Source organism: Echinops telfairi, unplaced genomic scaffold (genome assembly GCF_000313985.2).
Source record: "Echinops telfairi isolate 266 unplaced genomic scaffold, ASM31398v2 ScPeMD7_7467;HRSCAF=8505_1, whole genome shotgun sequence".
NCBI lineage: Eukaryota > Metazoa > Chordata > Mammalia > Afrosoricida > Tenrecidae > Echinops > Echinops telfairi.
This window is the reverse complement of record NW_022111368.1, coordinates 27,880,239-27,891,278: the sequence shown is the minus strand read 5'-3', so window position 1 is coordinate 27,891,278 and position 11,040 is coordinate 27,880,239. Positions and strand designations below refer to the sequence as shown.

The 11,040-nt window shown below is 57.9% G+C and overlaps 1 protein-coding gene across 1 annotated transcript in view; it reads left to right on the top strand.

Moving 5' to 3' along the window:
- FER1L5 (fer-1 like family member 5) overlaps positions 1-9,146 on the top strand; it is a 62,608-nt gene extending 53,462 nt beyond the window's left edge. The window contains exons 31-51 of the mRNA XM_045283836.1: positions 149-253; positions 1,258-1,404; positions 1,487-1,649; positions 1,795-1,942; positions 2,055-2,194; positions 2,402-2,595; positions 2,712-2,816; positions 3,179-3,298; positions 3,779-3,940; positions 4,112-4,203; positions 4,577-4,747; positions 4,936-5,084; positions 5,352-5,491; positions 6,700-6,788; positions 7,033-7,128; positions 7,281-7,422; positions 7,593-7,692; positions 7,769-7,962; positions 8,136-8,245; positions 8,516-8,663; positions 8,777-9,146. Coding sequence (XP_045139771.1) covers positions 149-253; positions 1,258-1,404; positions 1,487-1,649; positions 1,795-1,942; positions 2,055-2,194; positions 2,402-2,595; positions 2,712-2,816; positions 3,179-3,298; positions 3,779-3,940; positions 4,112-4,203; positions 4,577-4,747; positions 4,936-5,084; positions 5,352-5,491; positions 6,700-6,788; positions 7,033-7,128; positions 7,281-7,422; positions 7,593-7,692; positions 7,769-7,962; positions 8,136-8,245; positions 8,516-8,663; positions 8,777-8,833 — 2,772 coding nt within the window. The 3' untranslated portion in view covers positions 8,834-9,146. The remainder of the gene's footprint in view (positions 1-148; positions 254-1,257; positions 1,405-1,486; positions 1,650-1,794; positions 1,943-2,054; positions 2,195-2,401; positions 2,596-2,711; positions 2,817-3,178; positions 3,299-3,778; positions 3,941-4,111; positions 4,204-4,576; positions 4,748-4,935; positions 5,085-5,351; positions 5,492-6,699; positions 6,789-7,032; positions 7,129-7,280; positions 7,423-7,592; positions 7,693-7,768; positions 7,963-8,135; positions 8,246-8,515; positions 8,664-8,776) is intronic.
- Positions 9,147-11,040: the final 1,894 nt, after the last annotated feature.

Below are 11,040 nucleotides of genomic sequence, written 5' to 3'. Positions count from 1 at the left end.
CCCCCACACACACACACACACAGCTACTCCCCCTGGGGTTCTATGGCCTCCTCAGTTGGACCTTTCTGCTTGAGTGGGGTGAGGGCATGGCAGAAGGGCAGGTCCAAAGGGGTCTCATGCTGTCTGCTCTCCCACTTCACCCTTCAAGAGTGTCCGAGAAAAGAAACCGCCGATCTTAAGTGTTCCCTGGAAGAATAATATCTACCTGCTCCCCAAGGACATTCAGCCCATTCTGAAGAAGATGGCTATCGAGGTGATGGTGGTGTAAGGCCGGAGGGAGCCAGGGCAGGAAGCACGGGCCGGAGAGGCTGGGCAGGGTACAGGTCCCCAGAGCAGAGTGGAGCTCAAGGATCTCTCTCTACTAACGCTTCTTGGATCAGCCACCTGCCGCCAGGTGTGGACCCCAATAAGATGCTCTCTGGGAGATGAATGAATCGAAACCGAGAGCAATGAAGAGCAGAGGCTCTGATCTAACCTTTGAACGCAAATCTACTGGGGGTAGTGCCCCAAAATCTTTACCATTCACTGTGGCATTTGAGCCTCACCCTGACCCTAAGCAAGAGAGATGGTGCTTTCCAAGAAGAAAGCACTCTCAGAGAGGACTTATCCCACACACGAGCCAGGGCCCAGGGGCCCAGCTCTCCCGCAATCCCAGGTCTGCACGTCCTTCGCCGTCCGAATTCTGTGAGAAGCTTGGCCGAGAGCGAAGGGCAGTCAGCTCCTCCCTAAGATCAGGCTACCTGGCTGACTCACACTCAGGGGGTCCCCCCGGAGAGGCTTCCCAAAGAGGATCATGCTCATTTCCTGGGGTGCGCAGGGTCTGTCAGGTGACAGGGAGAGGAGAGCACTGCATGCTGGGTCACCGGATGGCCGTGGAGCGAGGGACTCAATGCCACGAAGGAGCCTGGGACACCCGGGCACCACCGCTCCCTGGTTTTGTGGCCTTAAGGGCCTCAGGAGCTCCCTCCCGAGGACAGATTAGAGGTCAGACAAGACAGTATGGGAGTAGGTGGTCTTGGTGGTCAGTAAGGGAGCTAGTCCCCTACCTCCTAGAGGAGAGAGGACAGCATTCAGGCCTAGGGGACATGTACGGGCCCCTCACAGACAGTGGGCCTGCCGGCTGAGTTCTCTGCTAGCCTGGCTCCCCAGCCCTGCATGTTCTCTGGCATGCCTAGGATGCCCCCTTCTCTCTGGCCAGAACCCCGTCTCAGAGGTGCCCTCTAACCCTTGCTCAGCCTCCCTCTGCTGTTCTGGTAGGTCCTGGCCTGGGGTCTTCGGAACCTGAAGAATGTGCATTCCCCGTATCTCCTGGTGGAATGTGGGGAACAGACCCGGAGGACACAGCCCATCCAGGACTACAAGACCAACCCCAACTTCTCCCAGTCTCCCCTCTTCTTCACACTGGTATGAGGTCCTCGGGCAAGGGCTGGGGCAGCCCTCATTTCTACGGAGGACCCCTACTGCTGACCTATCCTCGGGGACCCAGTTTATGCCCACAGAGGAGGCCTACTCGCTGCCCCTCATGATGAAGGTGGTGGACACCCAGGACTTCGGCCGGGAGGCCGTGGTGGGTCAAGCCAACATTGACTTCCTGCAGCCCTATTTCTGTGACCCCTGGGCTGACCACCACAAGCCCCCCAGGCTTCCAGGTAGAGCCCTCTCCTTGCCCTTCCCGGGCTCACCTCCAGCCCCCGACTGGGAGTGGGGTGAGGTGCTGGTTCCCCTCTAGGGTTGGGTCCCTCCACCCCACGTTCCTCTCCTCGCCTGAGCTCATGTTGCTCTTCCCCCAAACAGCGCTGACCAGGAAGAAGCACCAGGAGGTGAGTAGAGGGCTCGCTGTCCCACCTTCTTGGGCAGCGTCTGAAGAAACGTCCTTGGTCAAGGTGACGGTGCCCGCGTGTGAGGTCTGCTCGTACACTGACTCTCGGGCGCACTGGTTCTAGTTCTCACTACCTGGACTCACCTGCCACCGCTCTCTGCCGTCCCAGAGTCATAGGGACCTTACCTGAGTTTCTGAGACTGTAGATAGCCCCCGTCTTTCTGCTGGGGAGCAGCTGGGGGTTTCCAACTGCCGACCTTTTGGAATGTAGCCCATCGGGTGACCAGCACTACCACGAGATCGCCCTAAACTCACCTAGCTTTAATAAAGACTCTGGACCCCCGGCCATCAGCCATTGCCCCAGAAGTGCTGAAGGTAGCGCCCCAGGCAACCGCATCTGTGATTCCACGGTTCATAGTTACTTCTCTGGACCCAGGGCCTTGATGAAAAGCAGATTGGGTCAGTAGGTCTCGGGTGGGAGCTCAGGCCCCTTGGAGCCCCTCCCAGAGCTCAGTGCGGGCCTGTGTCATCCGTGTGGGAGCTAGCTTAACCTCCCCCTTGCTCCCCAACCTCATGCCTCAGGGTCTCTGGATTCAAAGGCAGAGAGCCTGTGGGAAGAAGGGCAAGGAGAAAGGGGAGGAAGCCCTGGCCTCCATCCTCCCCTTTTGGGCGAGGGAGCCCCGGGCTGCCTGGCCTCTCCTTGCTCCTCCTCTCTCCTTTTCCAGCTCCTGAGTTACCTCTACGAAAAGATACGGCCCAAGGCCCACAAAGAGGAGGTGAGGGGACCCCTAGCCGGCGCAGCATGTGGGGAGTGGGCAGACTGCAATGGCTGACCCTGGGCATCCCCTCCTCCTCACCGAGGGCCAGAGCCAGCAGGCCCTCTCCCCCGCAGGATGATTATGACTATGAAGTCGATTGGTGGAGCAAGTTTTTCTGGGCCACGGGAGATGCTCATAGGTCCTTAAAGTACCAGGACAGAGACTACCACACCCTAAAGGTTTGGAGCAGCCCCCAACCCACTCACCACCACCCGCTCCCCCAGGGAGGGGAGGGTGCCGGGAGAGAGGTGGAATAACATCTACCGGGATAGCCTGGCCTTAATTCCTTAGGGACCCACCAGGCAGGGGACTTGCCCATTCGCTCCACAAGACTCCAGGAGTCCCTTCTACCAGCCACACCCTTGCGGCCACCAGGATGGCCCAGGCCACGCTGGCTCTGAGGGCGTTGATGGGGCCCATGCTCCAGAGCCAACCTGGGAGCTAGTGGTCCCTTGTTTCTGATCCTAGGGAGGTTCCCCCACTCTGGTCAAGCCCAGGCCTGCTCCTCCCAGCAGCCTGGGCCGCACATCCCCTCCCACAGGTGTATGACTGTGAGCTGGAGGCTGTGCCAAGCTTCAAAGGGCTGCAGGACTTCTGCCAGACATTCACACTCTACAAGGAGCAGCCCGTGCTGGACAGCCCCGTGGTGGGGGAGTTCAAGGTGGACCCTAACCCAGCTCAGTCCATGCTAAGACAAGCCCTGGCCCACTAGAGCGGACTGTGAGGAGGGCCAGGGAGGGCTTGAGAAAGAGCACTGGGGATTGAAAACAGACTGGACGATGCCAGGCAGGGATTCAGAGTGACCTCCCTTTGCAGAGGAAGGACCAACTCTGACCTAGCCTCAACTCCCAAGGCCCCCCGAGGCTTGGAGCCTGAAAGGGTGACTGGGTAGAATGAGAGTTTACAAACAGCAGAAACTGGGAGCCCACCCATTGGTTGGGACTCTTGCCCAGGAAACACGGTGGGCCCTGAAACGGGCCTCTGCTGCCCATGACTCTCCTCACAGCCTGCCCTGCTACCCAACCCACTCTCTCCTCCGCTGTGAAGGGGCAAACCATTTGGCAGGTTCCCCTGAGCCCTGCTGGGCTGGGGTCCCAACACCGTCCTTCCCCCCTTCCTCCCCTTCTCCCCATACACGCAGGGTATTTTCCGCATCTACCCATTTCCTGAGGATCCTAAAGCCACCAAGCCCCCCCGCCAGTTCTTGGCTTCGTCTGAGAGAGAAGGCTTCCCTCAGGAGTGCTTGGTGCGGGTGTACGTGGTCCGCGCATTCAGCCTGCAGCCCCAGGATTACAATGGCCTGGTAAAAAAGCTGCCCCGGCCCCACAGCTCCCCCCACTCACCCCCCAGCTTCAATACCTCCCACACCTGACTCCGAGCCCCAATCTGGAACTCCTTCAGAGGGCCAACCCCACAGAGGCTCCAGCGGGTGCCAAGGATCTTCAGTGCCCCACACCCACTCTCTCCCCGACAGTGTGACCCTTATGTGATCCTGAAACTGGGACAGAAACAGCTTGGCAACCGAGACAAGTATCAGCCCAACACTCTGGACCCCGTCTTTGGCATGTGAGCTGCCCCAACTCACCTTGCCCTGCTCTGCCCCATTCCTACGAGGCCTGGAGTCAGCACCCCAGGGGGGGACGAGCCCGGCTCCCTCTCTGCTCCCCGTTCCCAGCATGGTGTCTTACACACACCAGGGCCTCCATTGTGGAAGATGCTTGGCTCGCTGGCCTGGCCCCACTCTCCCCGTCAAAGTCTTTGTCTGGCAAGAGAGCCTGCCAGAGTCCCGTAGTGCAGTGACTTTCAGCTCTGACCCAGGGATGGTTCTCGGTGGACAAGAGCCTACCTCCTTCCCCAGCTCTGCATAGTCACCCTAGCTAAACCAGCCCGCGCCCCTGGGGCTGGGAGGCTAGAGGGGAGCTCTCCACCCTTCCCCCAGGATGTTTGAAATGAGTTGCAACATCCCTCTGGAGAAGGACCTGGAGATCCAGCTGTATGACTTTGACCTGCTTTCACCTGATGACAAGATTGGCAGCACAACCATTGACCTGGAGAACCGACTCCTGTCTGGCTTTGGAGCTCGGTGTGGGCTCTCCAAATCCTACTGCCTGTGAGTGGGCCTGCGCCAGCAGTGGGGTGGGGTGAGGGTATGTGGCTGGGTGAGCCCAGAGCTCCTGCAGAGGCTGCATCTGAGAGTGGGGCCTGGAGCTCTCCCACGTGGACCGGTGCTTCCACCTCTGCTCTTCTTGCAACTCCCACCACTATTCTCCCGTCTCAACGCTCTCCCTGCCTCCACAGGTTGGGGCCCTTCAGGTGGCGGGATCAGATGCTCCCGAGCCACCTCCTGGAACGCCATGCCAAGCTGCGAGGGCTGTCCCTGCCTCTGTTCAGCACCGAGGACGACTCCGTTTTATACGCTGGGGAAAAAATTCAGCTGCAACGCTTTGGTGAGAAGCACGGCACCCCACCCCCCTCCAGAAAACGTGGGGCCAGGCCCAGACCTCTGCAACCAGGGAGGTCTCTCAGATGGAAGGACTGGGGGTTAGAGGTGGACAAAGAAAGGACCCTCCCAAGGCAGAAAGTCCCCCTCCCTGCCCTCCCGCAAAGGGCAACCACGTCCACCGCCCAGGCTGGGGTGGGGAAGGTGGGGTGAGGAGGGAGTCTCAGCTGGGAGATGGGGAAGCAAAAGATGTCACCCGCCCCTTCCAATCCAGAGCCCAAGCCCCCCACTGCTCAGAACTTGGGGCCCAAGAAGGAACGCCTTGCGCTCTACATCCTGCACACCGAGGGGCTGGTACCTGAGCACCTGGAGACCCGCACACTGTACAGCGACAGCCAGCCGGGCATCGACCAGGTGCGAGAGTAGGGGTGGGGTGGGGTCTCTCCGGCTCTCCTCCTGATTCCTTCCCAAAGCCCTGTACCTCGTGGCTATCCACACCCTCGGGGAGGGGTCTCCAACACAAAAGGCTTCTGGGTTGGTCTCCTGTCCTCTCTCCCATCCATCCAGGACACCGTCCCCATGTGAGGGGGAGGGAGGGGTGGCCAAGTGGCCACGGATGCACATGGGCACGCATCAGACTAGCAGGTTTGGGGCGTGTTGGTTAGCAAGAAGTTCCAGAGAGGCCGCTCAGGGAGGAGGCAGCATGGCAGCTGGGCGAGCCAGCCACAAGAAACCCAGGCCTGTGGCTGGACGCAGCTCGCAGGAATCCCATCCTCCAACACCTCCGTTGCCTTTTGTCTCTCCCAAGAGGCAAAGAGGTAGTAGCTCAGGTCCAGTGGTCTTCCAGACAGACGGCAGGCTGTTTTCTTAATGCAGGGAGCCCCTCAGCACCAGAGCAAGCATGCCCACAGGCACCCTGGCTGTCCCAGCTCACTCTAGTGGCTCAGCGGGTACTCAATGGCTTAGCGCCTCTAGATTTCTCAGGCTGACACCATATTTTGGTTACAGATTTCTCCATTGAGCTTTATCGCTTCTTCTTAGACCGTTCTCGTTAAACCACTTTGCTCAAATAGCATCATTTTCAAAATAATAATAAAATTAGGCCAGGGCATTTTAAGAAACTGATTTATCTTTTATCTTTTTTTTTTTAAATCCTTTCACCAAGGCTGACAGTTCCACCCGTTCCTCACTGCATTCAGGTCCCATCTTCTCTCTCCCACCTCCGAACTTTGTGGCGAGCTTAACACCCTTGAGTAGTGGTTACACCACCTGAAATGACTAGGGGGGTGGGAGTGGAGGTTGGATGGATCGAGTTTACTCTGACTCAGGACCATCAAGCCGGTTAACAAATGAGGACCCAACCTGTCTGGAGCCCTGCCTGATCAGGCTGTTTAGCATGACCCGCCCAGCCCTCAGTGACATCCTGGTCTCCCGGCCCAAGCAAGAATGCAGGAGGAGCCAGTGGGCCGCTGCCCAACTTCCTGTCTAGAGCCCACCTACCCCTCACAGACACCTCTGTGCCACACCCAAAAGTGTGGGGGACACAGGCAGGGGCTCTTCCAGGCCAGCCTGTTGAGAACAGAGGCTAGTCAACCCAACCGGCTCATCCATCCGGGTTCTAGGGAAAGGTGCAGTTGTGGGTGGATATCTTCCCCAAGAAGCTTGGGCCTCCTGGTCTGCCAGTCGACATCAGCCTCAGGCAGCCGAAAAGGTGAGTGGTGGTCCTTCTCTCAGCCGGTACATTTCCCAGTCAAGCCTCCCCGCCACAACGCTGGCTCTCCCAAACATATAGCTGTAGTCACTCTCGTCCTCCATGGGAAACCCTGGGAGTGTTCTTCCTCGGAATTCCCGCAGTTCAGTTAGATGTCTTTGAACACTGAGAGAAGCTTCCCAGGCCTCTCGCACGATGGGCGGGAGCTCGTCCTGAGCCAAGTCTCAGAGCACAGTGGGTGCAGGTATGAGCTGCGCTGCATTATCTGGGAAGTCGCCAACGTGGACCTTCAGGACGTCACGTATTTTGGAGATAATAGCAGCGACATCTACGTCAAAGGGTGAGGAAGGTCGGCAGTCCGGTGTCCCCTCTTCTGCCATGCCTGCTGGGTCCTCTTGGTCCTGGGGATGACAGCCCACCTCCAGGGGCTCCAGCGTGGGGCGTGGGCGGGGCAGTACCGGTCAACCCCAGGTGACAGGCCTTTGGCCCCAGGTGGTTATTCGGGCTAGAGAAGGACATGCAGAAGACAGACGTCCACTACTACTCCATCTCCGGAAGGGGCTACTTCAACTGGAGGTTCGTCTTCACCCTGGACTACCTGGCAGCCGAGCAGATGTGCGTGCAGAGCCAGAAGGTAACAAGCCCAAAGGCTCACTTGGGCTCCAGGGGCTCCCGCCCCGCCGGCCCGCCCCCTCCTCAGGGCGCCAGCTGTCTCCCAGCCCAGGAAGTGCGTTCCTTGATCTGCCCTCACTGCTGGACAGCAGGCTACTCAGGTGTCTAGGAGGAGTCTCTGCCATCATCTAGGACTACATCTGGAGCCTGGACCCCACGTCGGTGAAGTTCCCACCGCGGCTCATCATTCAGATCTGGGACAACGACATCTTTTCCAGGGATGACTTCCTGGGTGAGGCTCTGGTGCAGAGCTTGGGACCCCAGGGCTAGGTGCGCCTCCTTGCTGACAGCATCTCTCTGGGTCCCAGGGGTCTTGGAGATGGATTTGTTTGACATGCCCTTCCCTGCCCGGAGGGCCAAGGGCTGCTCCATCAAGATGCTGGAGCCCGAAACCAAGTGGCTCCCTGTCCACCATCACAAGTACTTCTCCCTCTTTAAGAAGAAGACAGTGACCGGCTGGTGGCCTTGCCAGGTCTTGGATGATGGAAAATGGCGCTTGTCGGTAGGAACTGGGGAAGGTGTCTGTTGACCAGGACTACGTCACATAATGTGCCTCCCGTCGACTTCCAGGGGCCTTGGTTAAAATCCCCCTTCCTTTTTGGATCCTGGGGGGTGGCCCTCAAATGAAGCTTGCTACCTGAAGCCAGCCTCCCCCGACGCATGGTCTTTCTATAGGGTAAAGTGAAAATGACTCTGGAGATGCTGACTGTGAATGAGGCCTTCCTCAGGCCGGCCGGCCGGGGCCAGTCAGAGCCCAACCAGTACCCTACACTTCAACCCCCGATGTAAGGCTTGGGCAGTGGCACCCAGTCTCCCTTCCTCCTTGACCAAGCTGAGCTGCTGGGCCCGGCATTTTCCATGGTGTAGGGGCTCCCCGTGGAGGGGAATGACTTCGTCCGACCACCCCGCCCTGATGCTTCCTTACTATCCAGACAGAATGGACGTGGGAGGGGGGCAGAGTGACGAGTGGTAGTTGCTTCTTAAAAAAGAAACACACATCACCTGACCTCCTCCTCTCCTCTCCATTCTCCGATGTCTCTCCTGGGGGTGAGCAGACGCCTCCACAACACCTTTAAGAGGTTTCAGATGCCTGTGAAGAACCTGTGTCTGCACATCTATAGACAATACCGCTGCAAAATCCTAGCCTTCTTGGTCGTGTGTGCTCTGCTGTTACTGCTCTTCTACTTCGTCTATTCCGCTCCCGTGAGTGGCAGCCTGAGGGGCGGGGATGAGAGGGTCCTGGCTGGCCCTGGGCTGACTGGGGAACCCACCTGCAGACTACTCGCCAGCCGACCTTTGTCACCCGTTCTCTCCAGACCTATCTGGCCATGAGTGTGGTTAAACCTGGAATTCGGATATTTACTCAGAGTTAAAATGAGCAGCAAGCTATCACGTCACTCACCACCAGCAGCAACAACTCTGCAGACCTCACGACCCAGGACCCGAAGCTGCTCTACGAGTCCGTGAGCAGAAACCAGGGGCCTAAAATCTAGCGCAATCTCCCAGTCCCAGACCCTCCAGCCCCAAGGCAAATTCACCCAGGTTGGCCTGCTTCCCCTCCTGCCTTCCTGCTCCTTGTTTCCGCCTTCTAGGTCCCATGGAAGGGGCTGAGGATTTTCTGGCTATTCTACTCCAACAAGGAGGCAGAGCCGTCGTTGGCTACGGAAATAAACAAGTTTCATAACCGAGAGTGCCCTGGTAACTTGGGGGTTTGCAGACACTGCGAAAGGCCCCAAACACCAGCCTTTCAGACGAGGCTGGACAAGGCAGGCAGCATTGGCATCCGCATGCATGTCGCTCGCCCTCACGGTCTCCTCCACACCAGGAGCCTCTGAAGTCAGAGGGCTGCCAAGCGGGGTTGACTGTGAGGAGGGAAATGGCTCACGTAGGGCAAAACAGCACGGCCCAGGCCACTGCTGCCACCACACCGTGGACCAAGCATCTCCTACCTCTGGCACAAATCTGAGATGGTCATGCCCAGGACGATATTCAGCCCTGCTAACAAAAGGAGACATGCATTTATAGAACAAAAAGCAAGGGCTAGGGCAGGAGATACAATGCTAGGTGAGCTGTTGTCTTATCAGGGCACACCCACCCACCCTCAGACTGGGTAGATGCTGGAGTTCATGTGTCCCCTGCCCTCTTTAAACAAGTCTCCCGAAGCCCAGGATTTGGAATCATACAAAACCCATGGGCTTGATCTCTTTCTCTCACACCCAGTCCAATGAGAACCCTTTCTCACCCTCCACTGCCCACTGCCGCGGACACCTTGGGGGGCCCACCTAGCTCCTCCCATCACAGAGGTCCATCCGGTCGCTACTTGGATTCAAACAGGTAAAGAGACATTTGACTTGTCACTTCCAGCTGGACACAGCGTCAAGTGCCAGGTCGCAGTTGATCCGCTGGTATCCTGGAACAGCGTGGTAATTGTTGGGAGAGGAGGCTCCCAGCAGGCTGGGCCCCACTTCAGTCCCCCAGGCAGGAGGGCACTGCAGCCTGCAATGCTTCAGTCAACACATGGGAGAGGATAGGAGAAGGTTCTAGAAAACAGAACTATACCGAGTCAAGGGGACCCTTCTCTGCTGAGCTGAGGACATTGCCAACCCAGGAGAAAGCCAATGAGGGCTGATGGACTGGAATTCTGGACCGTTCCCGAAACCCACCCCCGAAACCCAAGGGCACTGAATCAGCCATGTTAAGAATTGCCTGTAGGCTACGGAAGTACGAAGATGCCCTGGTGGTGCAGTGGTTAAGCACTCAGCTGTTCACCAACAGGTCAGGGGTTCAAACCCAGCAGCCATCCTGCTGGAGAAAGCTGTGGCTGTCTGCTTCTGTACCGACTGACCGGCTTGGAAGCCCTGTGGTGCAGTTGGACTCTGCCCTCCAGGTCACTGTGAGTTAGACTCGACAGCAGGGCAGCAGGTTTATAGAAGCACGTGGCTGGGAGAACCTGAGAGTCCCAGGGCTCCTTGTCAGATAAGGCAGTATAAAAAGGAGCTGCACACGCAGGTTGACACTCAGGCTCTTTCACGCGGTAACGACACGCTCTTTCAGGCACAGATGGTGAGGGTCTCCCTAGACCTGCAACGTGAGAACAGCAACTTCTTGGGTGAGCAAAGCCACATTTCTTCTGTGTGGAGCATCCAAGTTCAGGCTGTAAAAAGAAAGCTTCCTTAACACTCAGAGCAGGGCTCCAGCAATCATGGTAAGCCCCTACACCTAATCCATAATGAAAAAAAAAGAAAGGAAAAAACCAAAGCCATGAGAAGCACAAGACATGCAGCTCAGCAGGCCCCAGAGAGTCCAGAAACATCTGCACACGGTCCGTCTACCCGGCCCACGCTGCCTTCAGGGCCAAGCCCGGAGCTGGTCGGGGTTAACAGTTCATCTCATGACATCCAGGTCGTTCTCCAAGCTTCACTTGTTTAGCACACCGACTGCCAGCCAAATTTGACTGAGGGCCTGCAGGGACCTGATGAGGAACATCAGACATACCAATAAATCCTAGACTCCTGGAGGACAAGGGCCGGGGGGCCTGGGGGCGGGGGCAGTAGGCCAAGCAGAATGTCCTCTCTCTGCC